This window comes from Panicum virgatum, chromosome 3N (assembly GCF_016808335.1).
Source record: "Panicum virgatum strain AP13 chromosome 3N, P.virgatum_v5, whole genome shotgun sequence".
Taxonomy (NCBI): Eukaryota; Viridiplantae; Streptophyta; class Magnoliopsida; order Poales; family Poaceae; genus Panicum; species Panicum virgatum.
Genome location: NC_053147.1, coordinates 13,100,321 through 13,123,509, shown reverse-complemented (window position 1 = coordinate 13,123,509; position 23,189 = coordinate 13,100,321). Strand labels below are relative to the sequence as shown.

The following is a 23,189-nucleotide window of genomic DNA, read 5'->3' as shown; positions in this document are numbered from 1 at the left end:
AGTTGCAAGCTTCTTCTCCCTTTCTTGTACGTTGCTGTGGAGCACCCCCGGCAGTCACGGCGGCTGGCCAAAACTGACGGCACCAATCCGACTCCTGTCTACGCCTGTACTACGTTCTAGCTAGGTAACCATGTGCAGATCGAGAGCAACGGGCCGGGAAGGCGTGCAGCATCTACACAGTCGTGCTTTATATGCATGCAGACGGCTGCTGTTGCTGATGATTGAGATCGATCGTACCCATGCAGATGTAGGCATGCATTTCATAGAGCAGCTGGCAGAGGGGCAGGCGACGCGTGGTGACTGTTGGTGCACCAATTAGCTCCAGCACGATGTATAGGGTAGACGATGTCACGATGCCAATTCTGGAAGCGTACATGCAGCAAATCACCAAGGCCGCAGGGTTCAGGCGGAAGCGTACGTGCTAGCCATCATCCCCATCATCCGTGTATGACCCACAGCGACAGCGCATGCGCAGGTGCCTGCCATAATGTGTGCGGGGTACTAGATAGGACGACGCGTGTCGAGGCCGAACCCGTCGGGTCGCTTTGTGGCTTGCTATGGTGTCGCGCGCCCAGTGCCGTCGTACTACGAGCACTGCGTGAGTGGTGACTGGTGAGCTGGTGGCCTGCCTTTGCCCAATCGGGATTCGCTGACTTGCTGAAGGCAAGGCAGGGAACACTGTTTCCGTGACTTTTGAGCCTCTGTGGGCCGTCCGATCTGAGATGGATGGATAGGATTGATCGCTACAGTACCCATGCTACAGTAAAAACAGTGCACTTTCGAACAGTGTTCTGTGAACAGTACCTGCTACAGTGAATCACGGTAGGGAACACTGTTCATCCAGACTCAGAAAACTGTTCATCTCTGTGACTTCGCTTCATGAAGTCAGAGAAGTTGAATCGGCCTTTGCCTTGTGGCGGCCGGTGACGGTGATCGACGCAGCAGGCAGCAGCTGCCGTCCGGTTCATTCTTTTGCTTGTTTGGGGTCGCTGCATGCATGCCTATATTTATAATAATTATCTTAAAAGATGCATGGCACAAAGTGATCTGACACGGGCGAATTTCGGGTTTGACGTCAGCGGCCAACTTGCTATAGGCAGCTGTGCTCCGTTACGTGCGGGACGACGGTGACTGCCGCGTATGGCAACAAGATTCACGCGCCCCGCGTGCGGCGAGCAAGCTAAGCAAAAGCGAGGGTCGGAGCATGAGCATCCAAGTGGCAAAGCTAGGATTTCAATTTAGGGTGGTCCAGTGGCTTGTTTTTTTGACCCTCCATGATTGGATTTCAGTAAATGTCACACTGTTGTCTTGAGAAAAAATTGAATGCTGAACATCGCCATAGCGAAAGGAGGCGATGAACACCAGGAGCGATGTCTTTTTTTTTCAGAATCAATCGATTTGAATTGCTAAACAAGAGTCATGTGACTTGGGCTGGATTCCTAGGGTGGTCCATGGCCCACCCGGACCACCCTGTAGCTACGCCCCCATGCCGCGGCAGCTGTAAAGCGATCCGAGCGAGCAACCGCCGAGAGCCAGCTGCTGCTGCCGCTCTGCCTCTGCTCTCTCGCTCGTGCGTCGATCGATCATGGATGCCCGGCCGCGACCCCGCAGCAAAAGCACCGGGGTGTTTGACTTTGGCGGTCGCGTCCCCGTCAGCCGTGGAACATGCATGCATCGCCCTGCACTGCAAACCCCCAATCGATTCGATTCAACCGCCCGGCCGGGCCTTCGATTTGCTTTGCGTTAAGTTGCTGCGCGCGCACAACGGGGCATAACAAGAGAGCGACGGCGACGGCGGCGGCGGCGGACGAGCGGATGGAGCGCGGCGCGCAGAGGACGGTTTCTACTCTGCTTTTGCTTCCCCCTTGCTTGTTCCCTCCTCGCGCGTGCGATGCAAATCTATCTCATCTCTGGCGGTATCAATTGGCAAGTGCATCTCCAATTTTCTCTAGTTCAAAATTTTGTGCAACTTCTTTAAAATAAATTTTTATTTTTTAAAAAATAATACAAAATTTTGAACTAAATAGGGTTAGGATGCACGTAAGGATCACCAATTTGCATCCCTACTCTTCCCCTCCTTCCAATAATGTTCCTAACCCCAAACAATATTATATACAATAAACTTGGCTTGTCGCCCGTGTTACCGTATCTGCTCTGCGTCCGCACGGGCCATTATATTATGAGTCATTTTCGCCCTTGTTTGAGGAGGATGCCGTTGAGCTTTCCAAAGGAGAGAGCTCAAGTGGCCTCTATACTTCAATGACAGAGGGGAAGATGGTGACGATGGGTACCTCTGGTGCCACAGATTCCACTGTTATTGGACTTAAAAGGAAAAGGATGGTACCACTATGGTGGTAGTGCCATTGGGGAGGTGGGAGAAGAGGGTGGGACTCAGGACAACAGTGCTAAGCACAGTGGTGGCGACGTCAAGGAGGAGTCCGGAGTTCAAAAAAAAAAGAGAGAGAGAGGAGTCCGCGGCAGTGCGAGTATAATGTGTAAGCAATATATTAATTTAAATTAGCAATACAGATTTAGCCACTTTATTTGCAATCCAAAAATTTACCTTGACTCTTAGCTTTTGTTTACCTGGAATAAGGCTTTTTAAACTAGGATGAACAATTTTTGGTTCAACCTAAGGGAGCTTGCATTGCATGATTGGAAACACCCAAACAATAAAAGACGACACGCCGCGGAGGGCCCCGCCCGTTGATGCGACCAGGGGCGGGCCGGGCCGCGGCATCAAGCCCGTGTTTAGTTACAAAATTCAAAATTCCAATTTTTTTTTTGCACTTGCATGGAGACTTAAATCTAGATGAAATAAAAAATACATTGCGACTGCTGTCTGTAAATGGCGAAACGAATCTAATGAACCTAATTAGGCTGCAACCAGACGCTAAATTGCTACAGTAATGCTACAGTAACAACCTCTAATGATGTATTAATTAGGATCATTAGATTCGTCTCGCGATTTACAGACGAGTTCTGTAATTATTTTTGTGATTAGTATATATTTAGTACTTCAAATATAAAAAAATGTCTTTTCAAAAATTTTACGGAGCGCAACTAAACACCACCAGATGTAAGTCGGAAAAGGAGGCCATCACGGATGGATCCGTGTCAATTCACAAGTTGGGAGCGCGACGGGCAGATGTCGACTGGTCCTTTTCCTGGTGCAGAAACCAATTGAGCCAGCGAGCGAGCGATGATGTGCGGCAGCCTCCCACTGGCCGTCCCGTCCTAAGCGTATGGAGGGGTTTGGAAGTGGAGCTTCTTTGTGCGAATGCCCACCGCAGATTCCCACTCACTCTCCCACCGTCTCCATCTCGACCCGCAGCAGCTAGCGAGCGCGGCCGCTGCGGCTAGGCCATGGCCATTCCATTCCACTGGCTGCCAACAGGGGGAATCCAAGCCTCCCCTCCAAGTTGCACTGTTGCAGCCCCCCCCCCCCCCCCCCCCCCCCGGCCCGAGCTGCACACGATACAACCATGAGCAAGTGATGGGTGGATGGATAGGCCAAGTAGTCACCCAACCTAACTAAAGAACATGGAAAGATCTAACAAAAGAACATATACATATATATGTATTCATTTATTCTCTGCAACACATGGATGATGACTATATGTACATATATACTATATGCATGGCAGGCAGCATGAGGCCCCTTCCTGCTGATTCCGTGGAGCTAAAAGGAGAGCTAGGAGTACCCATCACTTCATGCAATTTGTTTATTGCTTGTTGCTCACCCCCTATTTGCATTTAGAAGCAAACAATGCTATAAAAAAATTGGTGGACGATGCTACCAAGCCAGCGTTTTCCTTTTCTTTTCCTGGCCTCAGGAATTAGTTGCTTGGCTCCTTTTGACCTCTGCTGGGAATCTCAGCAGATTAATTGCAAGGTGTGGTGGCTGGTGCGTTGAATTTGGAGTGCAGCAGGAGCGATGTTCCGGTAGAGTTTGCAAGTGATGAATTCCCACAGCTTTCTATTTTTACCAAAACTTATATAATCATGCTCTGGACTAATATAATCCCTCGCCTGTCGAGTCATCTCTCTCTCTCTCTCTCTCTCTCTCTCTCTCTCTCTCTCTCTCTCTCTCTCTCTCTCTCTCTCTCTCTCGCTTTTTACAAGACAAACCGTGCTGCAAAACCAACAGAATGTCAGGATCGATGCGACGGCGTGCCTTTGGAGATTCAGGCAGGCTACTTAGCTGGCGCACAAGAATCCCGCGTGCCGGCGGGAATTCCACTCACGGCCACAACGGCACAACAGAACGAGAGAATTGGGATTCCATCTGTGCTTGAGATGGGCTGTAAACCATGCATCCAGCATGAACTTTTTAACTCTTTTCTTATAAATATTCTTATCTCCTGATGGAGGCCAGACTACTAACTCTTTTGTTGAGAATGAGAATCGATTGGCCGTTCTGAATTCTTGCACGCACCTGCAGAGACTTTTTGGAATAATAGTGGTGGAACTAAACTGCATTCACGTTCACCAAAAAGAGCAGTAGCTTCACTAACTAAATACTTGTGAATAGTAGTGCCACATCTTACTATTGTTGGCCTATCAATAACAATAAGCAAGCTATATTAGTCGCTTATATATGCTTGTGGCCAATCATGCAGTATTTTAATATATCTCCAGTCATTTCACTATTTCAGGAAGCCACTGTGACATGCATGTCTGTTACTTTGGCTGGCCAGCAAAATGATGGTCTACTTGTGGCTCATGACTTGTTCCCGCATATGTGCTTTGGTTCTATCTATCCTGCTCTGCAGTGCTGGGATCACCTAACTGTTCTGTCCATCAACAATAAAGCAAATAAGTTGAGTGTGTGTTTAGTTGGTGAAAAAATTTAGATTTTTGTACTGTAGCACATTTTGTTGTTACTTGACAAATAATATTTAATTATAGACTAATTAGGCTTAAAAGATTCAGCTCGTGCTAATCAGTCAGACTGTGTAATTAGTTATTTTTTCAACTGTATTTAATGCTCCATGCATGTGTCCGAAGATTCGATGTAACGAGTACTGTGCAAAATTTTTTAGGAACTAAACAGGGCCTGAATGAAATCACTGCCTATAAATATACACTTCACCTGACCACTTGGTGTGTCCATATGTATGAATCCCGTCGCTTTTATCAATAGGTACATGCATGTAGCTAGTGTCCGGTGCCGATATGATATGATTGCTGCTAATGACGCTAGCTTAGTTGCCCTGTTTTTATCTTGAAAGAGAAAGATGGAGAGAGAGAGAGAGAGAGAGAGAGAGAGAGAGAGAGAGAGAGAGAGAGAGAGAGAGAAACATATGGTGCAGCTAGCAGATAATGACAGGTAGCGATGTTGATTACTAGCTAGTGATGAACTAAGCAAGCAATGCAGGCTCGATGGGGGCGCTGATGATCTAGAGTGGAATAAGGGGTGGCCGCCTGGTTTGTTTAACTGGTGCATTATATGCTGCTGATGGTATTGCTAAAAATATCATTGGTGTCAGCGTCTACCGATCGATATGCCGGGGGTCATGACGGCTCGGCCCTGCCGTCACTGTCATCTGGTGGAATTAGCAAAGTCATTTCAGGGGCATTTCTGGCTCCACCACCGATCCATTATTGTCAAGTTTCCAAGATGTACACTATTGCAAATGCAGCAGATTAATTTGGAATGATGGAATTGCGTGTGTATTTTGTTATGCGTACTTGCTTCTGTGTGCTCGTGAACTTCTACTCCATCCGGTCTGAAGTACCTGAACGTTGGGCCGACATCCATTCATCAATCTTTTAAAACCTCGACTATCGACAGTTACGTTTATTTTGGAAACATAAACATCGTATGTGCACATTTATGTTGCAAAAGTACTTTCATAGTCTCAAAGGATTAGGCCAGTTTCAATGGGAGTTTTATGGAGAATTTTATAGCATTAAATATTATCACTTTTGCTGACATGACAAGGAGAGAGAAGGATGAAGTTTTATGGGATGTGAGGAGAATTTCATCACCATGAAACTCATTTGGCACAGTTATCTAGTTTCCAGTCTAGATAACTGTGCACTGAGACTAATCTTAGATATTACAGCTATATATTTTTGGATATAGGTAATAGTTAAGTAAATCGTGCAGAATGGAGCTATCGAGGATGGAATCAACATGTTGTTGTTTGTTCTAGAAAACCGGAAAACTACTAGAGAAGGAACTGGTGGACTGGAACAGCTTCCTCATTACTAGCTAGCTAGCCAGCCAGCAAAATTTTTTTTTGAGGAAACATAGAGCCTAATTGGTTTGATTTCAAAACTTGGCTTGCCAAAACTAGAGCAGGCCAAAATATTGGCAAGAATTTTTTTGTCAAAAATTTGACAAGTACTGAGTTACCTTTTTTGAATTCCAACCAATTGAGTGCCAAAATTTATGATTGCCAAAGGCAAATTTTAGATCCAAACCAATCAAGCTCATAATTTACAGGCTTAGCAACTACAGGATCATACTCACACGTAGCTGTACGTCTCATGCTAAATATTTAGCCAGCTGTTAGCTATATATTGTTGCCATATCATTTTAAGCTAATCTAATTGGCCGTCCATATAATAGCAACTGATATAATAGTTTACATTACAGGTGGACTGCACCAGTACTACTTGATTCATTTTTCTCTCTCATTCAATCAAATTTATTGGAGTTCATGTTGCAGCGGAGTGTACCGTAAACTCTCTTTTTTTCTCCTCACCAACTCAGCATAAATATAGCTATTTTTTGGAACTCTTTATATGTAAACGCAAAAAAGCCGTAAACGCATTAAAATGAAAAGGAATCTTGCTAATTTGAAATACTAAATAAAATCTATTTACAAAATTTTTTGCATGGTTGGGCTGTAAATCACGAGACGAATCTAATGAGCCTACGTAATCCATAATTTGCAACAGTGATGCTACAGTAACCATCCGCTAATTATTGATTAAACATGGAGTAATTAACATCATTAGTTTCGTCTCGCGATTTACAACCCATCTATGCAAAAAGTTTTGCAAATAGACTTCATTTAGTACTTCAAATGATCAAGATTCATTTGCAAATTTTTTTTGCAAAATAAACTAAACAGACCCTATGCTGTGACACATCTTTTAGCCCGTCTTGTCATCTTATAATACTAGCCCTCATCATCGTGTTGATCGATTTGAGTTTTACTATTAGTAGCCTGGGCAGGAGGTTGATTTTCCTACCAGTAATTACTAGTAATCGGAGTAACAGGTTGGTAAATGGGGGCAGGGTGGTGATTGGTGATCGATGTGGTGGTGGGGACACTCCCTGCGCAGTCGGCCTTGGCCGGGCATGCATCAGGGGCTAGGTAATTCGCGCGCGCCCAGAACGATCGGACAACCTAGTATATTTCATTTTGGACATCCAGTTAATTCCCTTTCTCTTTTTGGATCCGCCGCAGCAAATGAAGTCCACGTTGATATTCCTTCCCTTTTCACTGCGCGGATCCTTTCCCTGTTGGGCCGTGCGCACAATTTTTTTTCAAGAAGCATAATTTTTTCGGGAATGTGGGAAAGAGGGAGTAGTGTTTCGGGTGGGGGAAGTGAAATAAAAGTTAGATTCAAGCCAAAAAATAATTTATAGAAAAATGAGAAAAACAATAATTTTAGTAAAAACATTATTTTCCATTTTTTCAGAATGCACTAGAAAAGTTACATATATAAGTTATAAGAAAAGTTGTGTAGACAAATTTTTATATTAATCGTTCATTGTTTTGCGTATGTAGCATAAGTTATATATCTAAATATGTTGGAATAAAAAGTTATATACATAATTTTCTATTTTTTCTTGGATGCACTAGAAAAGTTACATATATGGGTTATAAGAAAAAGTTGTGTATACAAATTTTTATATCAATTGTTCACTGTTCTGCGTATGTAGCGTAAAGTTATATATCTAAATATGTTCGAGTAAAAGTTATATACATAATTTTCTATTTTTTTGGATGCACTAGAAAAGTTACATATATGGGTTATAAGAAAAAGTTGTGTATACAAACTTTTATATCAATCGTTCACTGTTATGCGTATGTAGCATAAAGTTATATATCTAAATATATTCGAGTAAAAGTTATATACATAATTTCTTAGTGCATAAGTTATACATCCTTTTTGCATAAGTTTAGTATATAAAATGATAACACTAATGATATCAAAACAACGTGGTGGCTGACGTAAATAGTATCATATATAAGTACGTAGAGAAAAACCAAAATAGGTGATAATTTTTCATACATAGTATCATTCTCATTAATGTAAACTGGGCTGAAAAAAATGAATTGATGACACGCATAACGAGCCACGCCGGCAGCAACAAACTGGGTAAAAAAAACCGAAGGGCGAACTGGGCCAGACAAAAACGGAACAGCGGAAAGGGGACTTTTTTCATTTTTATATTTAAAAAAAACAAAATTTCAAAAATATATGTCGAATAGGGAAATTTTCAAAAATGGGTGCCTGTCGCCCATCCAGTGGGCGATAGGATCTAAATGTAAAAAATTTACATTTATGTCCTGGAGCCCAGGGCGCATTAAACAGCGAACTTGTAAAATCGATATAAAATCGTAGAAAAATCATAAAAATACAAAATTAACTGTTATGGATTCTATGAAATAATATCTACAACTTTTGTTACATAAAGTTTTTTAATTTGATCAATGTATCTAAATCAAGAAAAATAGTTCTTGTACGTAGAAAAATCTGAAATAATTCATTTGGTCTAGTTGTGATTATCTAAAATTTACCAAACTTTTTTTATAGCTCTTAGGAAATAAAATAATGGTACTATAAAAGTTATGGCTTCTAATACTCAGTATAGCAGCATGGATAAATAACCCAGTTAAACTAGACATATTGCAAGATCTAATTTATAAACTTATTCTAGAAATGTTTTCTGGGCCTACCAATTTTGTACAAGCCTATGCTCACCATATGCAACACTCTGGCCAAAGATGGCATGCATCCAAAGGATGGATCTTGAGATTTAAATAAAAGTGCATTAAACTGGTATTTCAAATAGAGCAAGATACATTGATAAAATTAAAAAACTTTATGTAACAAAAATTGTAGATCTTGTTTCATAGAATTCAGAACAGTTGATTTTTTTGATTTTTATACGATTTTATATTGATTTTATAAGTTCACTGTTTAATACGCCCTGGGCACCAGGATCTAAATGTAATTTTTTTACATTTAGGTACTGTCGCCCACTGGATGGGCGAAAGGCACCCTATCGCCCATTAGGGGGCGGCATGCACCCATTTTTGAAAATTTCGCTATTCGGCATATATTTTTGAATTTTTTTTAAATATAAAAATGAAAAAAACTCCAGAAAGGGAAAGAGCGCGCTCCTGCGCCGGATCCCGGCCCGCGGCTGTGGGGTCGCCGCGGTTGTCGGAAAGAGAAGTAGCGCGCCATGACCAGATTGGAATCCGGCATGCATCACCAGCGGCCGTCCGCTAGCTCGTCGTCGCAGCAGAGGCTGCTGCAGGCCAGGCCAAGGCCAGCCCACTCCCTGCTAGCTTTTGCTTGCGCGAGTTACTGTTAGTGGGCCCCTCGACCGGAACAACCGGGCCCCACCACACTTTTGTCCCATTCATGAGCTTGCTTTCGTCTTCCTCCTCCCTGCGCGTCTTGTGGCTACTCCTATAAAGCGGCCATAAACCCCACCGCCGAGCCAAGGAACGCCGCCCCCGCCCCCGCTCCACCCATCCATCAGCTAGGTTGCATAGCAGCTAGGTCGGGCGGGCGGGCATGCATGCACCTCCCCCCGCTCTACTCCCGGTAGAACAGCGAGCTTGGTGGGCGCGCGTCACAAGGCAGCCGAGGTAAAAGACAGCAACCAACCGCCGCCGCTGCGCTGGCTCTAACAAACCACCACAGAACAAGATCGGCCGCGAGGCCGCCGAGCTGCTGCTGAGCTCACGCCTCACGCGGTGAGGTTGGAGTGAAGGAAGGGAGAGGAGAGAGATCTGGCTGCTGCTGAGTCCCGAGACCTCACAGTCGCGGCCCGCCACCATGTACGCCGACGCCGGGTTCGGCTTCGCCGCCGCCTACTCCCCGGCCGCCCTCGCGTCCTCGCAGCACCAGCCGGCCTACGACCTCGCCTTCTCCTCCGCGGCCGCGCACCCCGTCGTCTCCATGGACGCCGTGGCCTCCCTGCCGGAGATGCCCGCCGCCCACCTGGTGAGCAGACCACTGCCGTCTTGATTGCGATTTCACTTCCTGCTCTCCCCTCTTACTGTTGTTTCTTGGTATGCTCTGCTCCTCCTGCTCTCTGATTCGGTGATTCCCCCACTGAATTCATCGATTAACAGGAAAGAAAATAAAACTGTTGCTGTGCAATTTCGTAGCAAGAAGGTTTGGAAGAAGAAATTTCTGCCCAACAGAAATAGAATTGCTAGCTTCTGTTTATGCGCCGCCACCCAGAAAAGAAAAAAAAATGTCGCTTTCCTCTCTTTCCCGCTCCCCACTCTGGTTTGATGTAGATAGCTCGCATTGTCGGGGCTCAATCAAATTGCCCACTGCTTACTTTGTAATAATACTATATGTGCATATGTCAACTAGAAGGAACAACCCTTGATTCTCCATTTGTAACACTAGCTAGGGTTGGATTGGATTTGGACACCTCTGGAATCAATGGCTTTGCAATGACAGGTTCAATCATCTTAGGCAAATTAAGCATGACTGGACTGCTGCATAAAACACTGGCGCTTCCAAGCAGTAGTACATAATCACCTGCTGGAAAGCCTTCTGCTCAAGTAATCAATCTTTCATGTCCCCCAAAGAAGGACCCAATCAAAGTACAAGTCACCTGGGATTATTTATTCATTCTGTCTAATAGATTTATTCTGAATGATTGCTCGTGTTGGCTGCAGCTTTTCTTGCTTTCTATACATCTTCCGAGCCACACAAAGGCCACATGGTTTCTGATATTTAGTGGCATGGATAGCCAAGGCATCAAATTAGGTTCAGCCTTCAGTTATGTTTTTGGCCAGGATTTCATTTCTGATGCTGAGATGCTGACTATGTCCACTAGTATATGCTGCCGGAGCACGATGGGGACTTTTAATTAGGCTGTGTTTAGTTACCGATTTTTTTGGATTTGGGTACTGTAGCACTTTCGTTGTTATTTGACAATTAATGTCCAATCATAGACTAATTAGGTTTAAAAGATTCGTCTCGTCATTTACAGTTGAACTACGTAATTAGTTATTTTTTTCAACTGTATTTAATACTCTATGCATGTGTTCGAATATTCGATGTGACGAGTATTGTAGGAAAAATTTTGGGAACTAAACAGGGCCTATAGTTAACATGTGCATCAGCAGATACTTGCAAATATTGCTTCTACACGTCTACCTCCTCAAAGGGGTTGTCTATTACTGCAATTTCATACTGCTGGACCATGAATTGCCTTAGTCACTTCTGTGCAGCAAGTCAATACCTACAAGACAAAACTAAACCAAACAAAGAATTGGCAATGGTGATCCATTATACCTACCACAATATATATTCTTATTAACAGATATCATCGTAGCAAGATTATCTTGTCGCCTCTGTTTGTCCTACTACCATTTTAATTAGACAGGTAGACTGCCTCGTTCTTACCAGCTTGTCGGCTTTCATTCATATACTATTATGATTTTATTATCTTCTAGCCAATTGGAAATTGTTCTCATCTCTATTTTATTACTGAACAGGGGAACATGGTACAGTCATCCCTGGTGTCAGAATATGACCTTGGAGGAGAAGGGGACCTGTTCAAAGCTCCAGAAGTCATCATCGAAGAACCGTTGCTCAGCATTGATCCTGTTGCAGCTGCCATCTCAATGATGTCTGGCAGTGAAAGCGCAATGGATCAAACTATTAAGGATGCAGGCATCAGCACCATTCAAAATGACCCTCTCCTAAGTGAAGTGTTATACGAGTGCGAGAAGGAACTCATGGAGAAGTCTGCAATCGAAGAGACAATCTCTGAACTTCTGGATGTTAAGATTCCCATGCTGCAAGTTGAAGAATTCCCAAGGCAAGCTGAACAAGTTCTTATACAGGCCGAACTCCCAACCATGGAGAATGAGAAGCCAGCCATTCCCGAATGCTCACTCCAGAAAAGTGTTAGTTCTGGATGTCTCAACTCAGCAGATTGGATGAATGGAGCTGTCAGGCCGAACTTTCTAGACTTCCAAGGACTGGACTTTGAGGCAGCATTTGGGTTGAGGAGAGCTTACAGTGAAGGAGACATTCAGGTTTGCTAGGCGTCTCCTTTTCTCTTGTACTATGCTAATAAGGAAGTAGCTATTCTTTTATAAGGAATCGTTGAGGAGAAGAACGCACTTACAGCATAAAAGTCTTTTTTAAACACAGCTGTTGAGAAAAGAATCGTTGAGAAAGAAACCAAAACTGAAAAGCATTGCCTTTTCCCTTGCATTAGCCATTCTTAGAGTAATGCTTTGCTCAAAGGCTATCAAAGCTATGACGCTGATTTCAGATGTTACTATATCTGCCCAAAGCAACCTTTTCCTAGTTTTTTAGGTCATTACTTTAGCTGATACAAGACTTCCCTATTCTGCACAGTTTTCTTTTTTCTTTGAAGCTACCTTTTTGGTGCAAGATATTGGTATGGTCCCATCACCTCAGTAGTCAGTACATACGTTGTCGCGATTCTGTGGGCAAGAATGTGCAGATAGAAAATCTGGGAGATGCTTGTGCAGCAGCAAATTGCTCGCCACTTATCATATTCACTTTTGACAGAACCTTGGAGCCAACACGCCTCGACCAGCAGCGAACGCAGCAAACCTTCAGACACCTTGTGAGAGGCTTGTAACCATCAGTGACCTGAAGACCGAGGAAAGGAAGCAGAAGCTTTCCAGGTATAGAAAGAAGAAGATCAAGCGAAACTTTGGCAGGAAGATCAAGGTACTAGTCCTCTGCCACTGTTTTCCATCAGCGTAAAAATCAATAGCTTCTAGGCAGGATAAGTGACAGATTGAAGTTTTGCTTTGCAGTATGCTTGCAGGAAGGCTCTGGCAGACAGCCAGCCAAGGGTGCGAGGGAGGTTTGCCAAGATCGAAGAATGCGACCTGCTGAAGCCGAGCATGTAGGCGATGGCAAAAGCTTCCATGAAATCTAGTCGAGAGCGAGCTTGATGGAGCTTTGGCTTCTAGAAACTTCTAGGTCTGCCACCTTCTGCGCCAGAGGTGGAGAGGCACCGCGTTGCCCATCGGAATTCGTTTAGCTGTTCAATTGATATCCTCTCTCTCTCTCGGGCCGCATTCTATTCTATTTCCCCTGTGTAATAATATCCGATCCTTTGGTGCAAGGGAATGAAGAGCTGAAAATGGTAGTCTAGGCCCTGTACAAAGGCTTGAAGATGGTAATAAAACTCAGCTCCCCTCTTGCTCGGAAATCCAACTCCACACGCGTGCGCTAGCAAGCGTACGAGCGCACGATTTCCTACCGCGGTGGCTCGAGCTCTAAGCTCTTGTACATGTACGTGGCTCCCAAAATAGCTTTTATTTTTTCACGTGACAGTGCTGCTGTGTTGTGCGGCAGCAACAAACTTACGTGACGAGCCCTGGCATCCTGAGCGCAAATCTAATTTGACAAGCGCTTGCCAGAAGCGCTGCTGGCGCGCGATTCATCTGGCGTACTCCGCTCTAACGGGCGGGCCCACAACCATGTGCGGGTGCCGGTTTGCTGGGCAGCCCCAAGATTGCGGCGCCACGGGCTTTTTTTCTTACTTTTTCATTTTGTTTTTTCATTCAATAATTTTTGTGTTATATCATTTTGTATGTGTGTACATTATGAACAAGTTATACATAAAATTCTCCAAACAACATTCATAGAAGATAAAAGTTATAACCTATAAGTTGTTCATACCATGAAAGTGATGGCACAAAATTATCGAATAAAGAAATTATCAGAAAGAGAAGTATAAATTGTGTGTATATGTTACAACTTTTTCAAATATAAAAAGTTTATGCGTATAAATTGACTAGAAGAAGCTAAGTTATGCGTGCAAACTATGTGCATCACAGGAGTGGCACTTCAAATTTATACTCTTATAACTTGTCTCACAAAAGTTATATATAAAAGTTGTATGCATAAGTTATGTGATCGTGAAGTTTGTGCTATGTAATTGTTCTTTTAAGTGGTCCGAATTTTTTTTTATAAAAATTATGTACATTAGTTATGTGATCATGGAAGAAATGGTGGCAAAGGAGGTCTGAAACAGCGTGCAAAGGAAACTGCGGGGGAGAAAGATTGGAGTCGGAAGCCAAAAAAGGAAACGGACGTGTCAGACGCGGAAACCAAGAAAAGGAAAGGAAGGACTGTCCGAAATCGTTTGCTGCTACCAGTCCTAGCGCGCGCGCGCTAATTAGAAGGACCCCCTCTTGCTTGGCATGTTGTAATCTGTTGAATCCGACTGGTAGCACTGGCGCTCTTGATCATGGATCGTTTAAGCCTCTGCGCTATAGCCATGAACTGTTACTGTCTTGGCACAGGTCCCAGGTTATCCTACATGAAAATTGTTTGAAACTCCCTGTGTGGTGAAAAGGGATCAGAAACTTCTAATCGTTGCCTGTCAAGCACCAAGTACAAGAAATGACCACAGTTTTGACGCCCTATATGGCACAAAAAAACAAAATTCTGATAGCTGTCACCGAATTCTGTCCATCGAAGTCTCACCACAAGTAACTTCCAATATCATAGCTCTAGAATAACATCTCCTACCCACTCACCCAAAAAACGAAAGCAGTAGACAGTCAGCCATCATGATGGTAGGGATTTGGAGAATAGATCCAAAGAAACATCTGCATCACCATCTTGGATCACACGCCTCTACTGAAGGTGATACATAGTTTGATTTCTATGATTTGAACATCGCGACTACTCAGTGCACGCTCTATATTTCAAGGTACATCTCCTTCCTTCCTTGTGCCTTACTGCACCAGAAGGTCACAATCCAACTCAAAAGTGACGGTCGCAACTTTATTAGTACATCCTGCCTTGGTCTATTGGCAATTATGTGAAAATGGTGAGCAGAATAGAAACAAAATGATTCGCTGGTTAGTTCACCCCGTAGATCCACTTCTCCGCGTTGCTGGTGTAAGAGACCAGCTCCTTGGGCTCAAACCACAGAGCAATCTCATCCTTTGCTGTCTCTGGGCCATCACTTCCGTGAATGATGTTTCTGATGTAAGTGATGGAATGTCAGTAAAAAGGAATCCTAACTTCTAATGAGCATGACATCAAAGATATGAATAGCTAATGTATACCTATTGCCAGCTTCCTAATCTATATGATTTAGCAGCGAAAAAAGGGCATTATGATGATTATATGCACAGGTATACTAGATGAAGCATACCTTACAACAACAATGGCAAGATCACCCCTGATGGTTCCTGGTTCAGATTTCTGTGGGTCTGTGGCACCAATTAGTTTTCTCCCATACTTGATAACACCCTCTCCTTCCCAAACCTACAGAAATTGTATGACCAACTTATGTATCTGTCCATGCATCCAAATTTTCTCTGCAGAGATGAGGAGGGGCCTGCTTACCATGGCAAGTACAGGGCCAGAGCTGAGAAAATCACACAGTCCATTGAAGAAAGGTCTGTCTTTGAGATCATGATAGTGCTTCTGGGCGAATTCTTTGGATGGAACAATCAACTTGATGGCAACAAGCTTGTAACCTTTTCTCTCAAATCGAGATACGATCTCCGAAATCTGAGGCAAAAAAAATTAGAGGAAAAGAAACACATCATTCCTATCAACACCATTACAAATGTACAGAGACAAGACTAAAGAGAGCAAACGTCTGATGGGCTGAATAACTGAAATAGTTCACATGTCAGCCTGCATATAACTAGATGTGTACCATATAACCATGAAGCTTTTTTGGGGTTAAACCAGGCAATATATTGGGCTAGAGAACCCAACTCTTGATAGTGAAATCAGGAAAACGGCCCAGCCCACTAGGACGAGGAAGAGCTAAATAAATAAGACACATATTTCTCTTTATATAATATGTATGCAGGCTTCACCCTAAGCATCCAAATGGTTTCCAGCACAGATTAGTTGCTCATGAGATCTCGAGGTAGATCATGTGGACCAAGTCACACACGAAAAATAAAGAATGCCAACTAGTCGAGTATACTGTAGGTGTTGGGTGTAAACAGCAGCAGTTGGTTGATTTACAATTAATTATTGTATGGCCATGAACAGAACAGAGCCCAAGGCCTCAAAAGTTTTCAAAGGAAAATCTGTAATTGAGATAGCATACGTACTAAATTGAACATATGAAAAACAGTATGAAGCTAGTAGGCTATTAGGATAAAGAATTCTCAAGAAATTAGGATGTCGTGATCATTGCTATTACTGACCAGGCCTCTTTGGACGCCGTCAGGCTTGATGGCAATGAAGGTGCGCTCCAACTGGAATCACAGAAGAGGGGAGTGTTAGTGAGCCTGACAAAAGAATCACATGACATCCTCCAATGTCATGTCAACTGGAGATGGAAAAGGAGTGGGGGCGTTCGCCGAGCACAGCATAACAAATCATACATTACACAAGTACACAACACAGAATCGATGACAAAATTACATGGGAGCCCACTCAATCAGTTGGCAGCATCGCCATGTCGTTATGTTGGCAGTGAATCAGAGAGGAAAGGGAGGCCCCTTGCTGATTGCTCCAGTATCAGTGGACCACAGCATGAAGAAGACGAATCAACAAAGAGAAGCAGGGTAGGGTAGGTTTACCTCTGCGGCGTTTACCTCTGCGGCGTGAGCCTCCTGGTCCTGGAGCATGTAAACTGCGGAGAGGACAGACAGAGTGGGTTGCTGATTTGTCAGAGAGCGAGAATCGCAGCAGGGTTCCATTCATCTCAACAAATGTAAACGAATCGGATCAGACCGATTACTGTTAGATCAGAGTGACCGGGGTTGGATCTAATCGAATCGTCTAGTACGTACGGACCTGCAGCGGGGACGGCGGCGGCGAAGGCTCCCCATCCCGAGGAGGCGTGGTGGGATCCCTGCTTGTGGTAGGCGTAGGCGGTGGGGAGGGTCTTCCTGCCCAGGTTGGTGAGCGTGGCGAGCGCGGCGGTGCGGCCCTCTGCGCATCAAGATGGAACGAGCTCCCGTTTTATATCAGTCAGTCTAGTAAAGAGAGAGATGGAATTTTGATTCGCTTCGGAAGTTCGGCGATCCGGTCGAGACAGGGACCGGGAGTCGGAAAGGATTGAGATCGCATTTCGGGACAGGAGGAGGAAGAAGGTACCGGCGGCGAGGAGGGCGGCGGGGGAGGAGCGCTGGGAGGCGGAGAGGAGGGACCTGGCGGCGGCCTGGAACAGCTTCCTGGAGGCGCTCATGGTGGCGCTGCGGGCTTGCGGCGAGGCGGATCAGGCGGCGGCTGCTGCAGCGAGTGGCGAGGAGGAGAGATGGTGACCAGATGGATGGGGGGCGGTGTGCCGGTGCGCTCGCTCGCTCGCTCAGCGCCTGCCACGCCCGCCAATTAATTAGCCGGTGCGGCAGGGGAAGCATGCGAGGTGGCGTGGCGTGGCCTGGGGAGGCCGGGAGGGGAGGGGAGGGGAGGGGAGGGGCGCGACCCTGTCCCGACCGACCGCACCTCGTGCTCCTCGAGGCAAGGCAAGCATCGCCATCGCGTGGCGTCGGTGCGCGAGAGGAGAGCGGGGAGGGGAGGACCAGCGCATGCGCATCGCATCTCCGCCACCCGTCCTCGTCCCGGCGCCGGGGAATCGCATCGCACCCGCATCGATCGGCGGGCGTAAAAAATTGGTTGCGTTGCGTTGACCAGCGGGATCGGATCTCATCATCTCGCCAGACCAGCTCCAACTGGTTGATCTTCTTCTATTCTTTTTCTCATCATATAGGGAAATCACCTTTCTTAATTTCAACATATAGGGGAGAAGTTATAGGGAAATCACCTTTCTTAATTTCAACATATAGGGGAGAAGTGCTCCAGTAGTTAGATTTTTCTCTTTCCCCTTTCCCCCTCCTGTCATGTGGGGTCAACTTGTCATAGTCTGTGCTCTAAAAAAACTTATCATCGTCTGCTACCTTGTCGCCGCCGCCGGCGCCCTCGTCTGCTCTAGCGGTGCCAGCGCCGAGCGAGCGACCAGAAGCCTGCACACTGCAACGCGCGCAGCAGGGCAAGCAACAGTCGGCCTTGGCCAAGGGAGCGGCACTGATTCGGTCCACGCAGCGGCCGGCAGCAAGCGGTGGCGCTCTCGCGCAGCATGCAGGCAGAGCTGCTGAGGGCGCACGCGAGCCAAGAACCAGGCCAGGTTCTGTCCACACAGCGGCCGGCGGCAAGCGGTGGCGCTCTCGGGCAGCAAGCAGGCAGAGCAGCTGGCAAACACATCGGCGGGGCACAGTCGGGGGCGTGCGGCCTTGCCCACTCGCAATACAAGCTGCGAAATCAAGATTCATTTTTGCAGCGGTGAATTCTTTGGAAACATCTTGGGGGTGCCGTGCAGTTAGGAAGCTGGAAGGAGGAGACGAAACAACAAACTCACATATGCCCTCTTGTATCGCCTCCGTGTAGCCACCGGCATCTTTCTTCGACCTCTCTTTCTCCTTCTTCCTCCCTGCAGACCTCTTGCTCATTTCATCAGTCCCTTCATCCTCCTCATGAGCTTCAAAATCAGCTGAAGACGAACAGTTGGACCTTGGCTTCTTTGGTGGGCATTCAAACTCCATGTCTATCCACTTCTGATTGTTTTGCAGCAATGTCCAGCAATGTTGCATGGTAAAGGGCCTATGCTTCTGTTGATCCATGGCCTTGTACCTCTCCTGGGCGAGGTTGGCCTATCAAAGCAAAAATGTCATGATCAAATGAACAAAATGAGCAAAGAAGTTTTGAACAACATGAACAATGTACTCACTTGTTCTTGAAGTGGGACTCCACTTGGATGTTGGCGTGCAACTTGAGCAAGACATGACTTCTATTTGTTACAACATTCTTGGATTGTAGACCAACGATGCTGGAGCGAGCCGATTGTTCTAGTCGTTGTTGTATTGCCATTACCGTGAAAGTGCTCTGAGATGCGGCTCCAAAAGGTGCTACTACTTTGATCAACTCCTGCAATGGCATCAAGGGACACGGACTCCCATGCCCTGATCAAGGCAACATCTTCGTTTGATGAATAATTGGCAGCCCTTTTGTCCTCTTTTCCTTGTTGGACTGATCAAAGTGTCGTCTTCATCATGCTCCTCATCAGCACTTGGCAATGGTTGGAAGAGAGAGATATTTTCTACTTTAACACTGTCATCCATCATATTGGAAAAAGAGTGGGCACTGCACATTCAAACAAATTCATCATATATATAGACGCATGAACTACAATATTAAAAATGTCTGGGAAGATAGCAGTGTTGAAAAATGGCAAACATTGGTCGATCCTCTAAAAGTCTGCAAGAAAGGAAGCAGAGTCCTACTGACGACTCGGATGCAATCAGTAGTGGATATGGCATCTGCTGCTATAGGAACTGCAGCTGAATACCTGAAACTGGATGACTTGGACGAATATGACAGTCTCATGCTCCTCAAAAGCCGACTGCCTTCTCAGTGTATATCAGATATACACTGAATACTGAATGATTCAGTGAACATGAAACCTCACTTGAATTCAGAACAAAAATCATTTGCAACTACTGAATACTGAACTTAAATGATGGTAACAGGTAGCCAAAATCAGGGTACTCTTTTGTATGCAAGAAATGAGAATGCACCTGATATATCATACCTTGCAGACATCCCATCAAACACATTGTTGGCAACATGGGTGTCTTCCTCGGTGCCACAATTGGGAGCTGCGATGCTTGCCGACGCTGAAGAATCTGTTGTCGGCGTTGAAGCAGAGGCCACCAGAGTTGAAGAAGGCATCTTCTTCTTCGGGCCCGGCTTCTTTCTCGCTGCTTTTGCCAAGCCGGTGGAAGGTTTCTTGGGCTGTCATGGGGCGTTCGGCCTTGGGGGCATCAAGCTTGTCGCAGCAGTAGGTGGAGCGACCGCCCACGGTGCCCTTGGCCCAAGAAGGTGCGCTGCGCCATGGGGGGCATGCCCGTCGGCGGCATGGACGGCGACCCCTCCATGGAGGGCATGCCCATGGGCGGCGCAGCTAGCCACCCCTCCATGGGGACCATGCCCATGCCGCGACCTGGGAGAGGTCGGGCCAGCGCACTGCCCGGCGACCTCCATGGGCGGCAGCCTCCAGTGAAGCAAGGATGGAAGGGGACGAAGAGGGCGGAGGCTTGAGGCGGGCCGCTGCTGGTAGCCGTGCTCGTCGGCGGCCATCAAGAGGCGGGGGCGGCGGCGGTGGGCGCGGCCCTGGCGGCGCTCGGGAGGCGACAGTGGGAGTCCGGTCGGGACAGAAAAGAGAGGATAGTTTTGTTCCCTTTCTATTGGGGATTAGAGATATAATATTGGGGATTGAGAAAAAATAAAGGGGAAAGGGAGATGGAAAATAAATCTGTTGGAGTGGGTTTTTTCACCATCAATTCTCTATATTGAGAAAAAGTGGAAAGGGGATATGGAAAAATCAAGCTGTTGTTGGAGTTCACCAGCAGCAACGGGACACCGCACGGTCACACAACTCAGAGGCTAGATCGGTACTCGTCGCCTCATCATCTCTTGCACGCCGTCTGCCTGACACACATTTTGAAAGTGTTCCTTCCTTCCTTCCTTGGCCCCTGAAAGCAGGAGAAGCAAGCAAATTAATGAACGATGCGGTACATGGGGCACGCAACCCGCATGGCATCCGCTCCATCCTGCGCCCCCACAACACAAGGCAAACATTAGGTTGGGAGTAAAATGTATTGACGGTCTCTAAATTTATTATGAGTTGCTCCGAATTTTCAAAATGCATTTTGAGATATTAAACTCATCTTGATATGTCATCCAAATCCCCAAACTCTCATTATACATATTGAAATCCCTGAACTTATTATAAGATATCATCCGGATCCCTAAACTTTTAAAACATATTTTTTTTACTTTATAATGATAAACGTGATGAGTATGCAGATCTGATAATATATTTTTAGAGTTTAAGGAGCTAAGTGACATTCTACGACAAATCTATGGACACAAAGATGCATTTTGAGAGTTTAAAGATCTAGCTGATACATTATGACAAGTTCGAGGGTTTGCAAATGCATTTTGAGAGTTCGTGAACTTAGATGCCATCTCAGCAGGGGCGGGCCCAGGATTTTTAGAATGGGTATTCAAAATTGGAAAGGTAAATTTTTTTTGACAACCTTAATTAAGGATTATTAACACATAATTGCGTATCAACATCTCATAATTCATAAAATTGATCATAGCTTTGAATGTTCAATGTATAGGCAGTAAATAGAGGATAAAACAATAAAATTATAAGAAAATCTACGATTTATCAGTTAACTTTTCTATCCTTAATGCTTTAGAAATGAGTGATAATATCCTCATTCTTAACTTGCAAGAAGAACTGACTCGAGTTTCAGGAATATTGTGACCACTACATCGCTACCCTCTTGTGACAATTTCACAAATATTCACACACATTGCAACCAATAACTATTATGCATTGATAGGAAGCCAATTAGGCATATATTGCATGAATGCATGAATGAAGAAACTAATTAAGAAACAAACAAGCAGGGTTTTATTTATTAGTATGGCTATATGAATGAACCCAAAAAGAAAAGAAAAAAAAGAGAGAAATGAAACACCAAATCCGAGAGTCCTGTTGACCCCATTGGTGGGCATCAACGACACGGCGGGTGGAGGCAAGGCAAATAAAGCAGGACCTATGACTTGTTTGGTTCCTCGGTGGAATAATCAATCAGGCAAACAAAGCAGCATGGAATCACTAGAGGAGTGCAACTCGTACATGGTGGAGCTGATGAAACACGAGGAGAGGAAGGGAGGGGAGGGGGGAGCGGGGGTTACCTTGCCTGGGGAAAGGGGAGCCGCCGTAACGGAGCTCGATCCCTGGTGGAGTGGTGGGGTGATGGTGATCTTCGCGTCGGAGGCGGCATGATGCGACGTGAAGCGAGGGGAGGTGATGTGGTGCCTCCTGGGCCTGGGCGCCGGGTGTCACGCCGGATGGCCGCCGCTGCGTCGCCTAGCCATGGGCGCTGGTCCTCGCGCAGGCGCCCGCCGTCGCTCCTGTCTTGCCGCGGCTCGCTGACGCCTGGTCGCCGGTCGTCGTGTCCACCGTGGCGGCACTTAGGGTTGAGACACCGGGCGAGTGGGGATCTCGGGGAGAGGACAGGGGAGCCGAGCGGGCCATTGGGCCGGAGGCCGCGGATGGGCCACTTGGGCCGGATGGGGGAAGGTGGGAGGGTCGGTAGGGAGTAGAAGGATGGGCCAAAACTTGAAATCTACCTATATGTTCTCCCTTTTTTTTCAATACATATACATACAATATACTACACATACAAAATTTTGTGTCCAAAATAATGGGTATTCAGTTGAATACTCTTGAATCAATACTAGGCCCGCCCCTGCATCTCAGGATAAGAATATAGACTGACCATATATTTTACTCAAAGATTGGTAAGATATCTATCATTTCCTTCCTCCATTGCCCATTTACCCTGTTTGGTGCGGCTTTGCTCGGCTCCGGCTTCTCCCCAGCAGTGCTAGTGTAGTATGCAAGAACCGAAACCGGAGGAAATACAATTTATGGCTGCACGGTTCTTCTAGTTGAGAGGACGTTTGGTCCGACTCCATGGGAGAGGGGAGCCAGAGCTGGAGCAGACAAAGCCATCTTTTTTTTTGACTCCGTCGGCTCAACTTGAGCGATAGGAGCGCTACAGCGTTGCGAGCGATTGGTGCGGCTCCGGCTGAGCCGCTGCAAGAGCCTCACCAAACAAATTTTAATTGTGGGTTGGAGAGTGGCTCCGTCCGCTCAATTTGAGCGATTTGAGCGAGAGGAGCGTTCCAGCGTTGCGAGCGATTGGTGCAGCTTCGACTGAGCCGCTGCAAGAGCCACGCCAAACAAATCCTCATTTTGGGTTGGAGAGTGGCTCGGTCGGCTCAACCTGAGCGACAGGAGCGCTCCAGCGTTGCGAGCGATTGGTGCAGCTCCGACTGAGCCGCTGCAAGAGCCACACCAAACAAATCCTCATTTTGGGTTGGAGAGTGGCTCGGTC

At 45.9% G+C, this 23,189-nt stretch overlaps 2 protein-coding genes across 3 annotated transcripts; one reads left to right on the top strand and one right to left on the bottom strand.

Annotated features, from left to right (window-relative positions):
• The first annotated feature begins 9,666 nt into the window (after nt 1-9,666).
• Nucleotides 9,667-13,423, top strand: LOC120664394. The gene is made up of 4 exons (XM_039943597.1): nt 9,667-10,209; nt 11,727-12,272; nt 12,778-12,942; nt 13,032-13,423. Exons 1-4 carry the CDS (start codon nt 10,042-10,044, stop codon nt 13,125-13,127), a joined length of 975 nt encoding a protein of 324 aa, XP_039799531.1. The 5' UTR covers nt 9,667-10,041; the 3' UTR covers nt 13,128-13,423.
• A 1,400-nt stretch (nt 13,424-14,823) lies between these two features.
• On the bottom strand, nt 14,824-17,636 carry LOC120664396 (nucleoside diphosphate kinase 3-like). Of its 2 annotated transcripts, none has more exons than XM_039943602.1 (7): nt 17,311-17,636; nt 17,008-17,145; nt 16,791-16,843; nt 16,413-16,463; nt 15,589-15,756; nt 15,395-15,507; nt 14,824-15,220 (listed from the first exon to the last, which is right to left on the bottom strand). In XM_039943602.1, the coding sequence occupies exons 1-7, from the start codon at nt 17,399-17,401 to the stop codon at nt 15,097-15,099; spliced, it is 738 nt and encodes a 245-aa protein (XP_039799536.1). In that variant the 5' UTR covers nt 17,402-17,636; the 3' UTR covers nt 14,824-15,096. The 2 variants fall into 2 exon arrangements, with proteins under 2 accessions (XP_039799536.1, XP_039799537.1); XM_039943603.1 differs by having other exon boundaries at nt 16,806-16,843.
• Between the last annotated feature and the right edge of the window lie 5,553 nt (nt 17,637-23,189).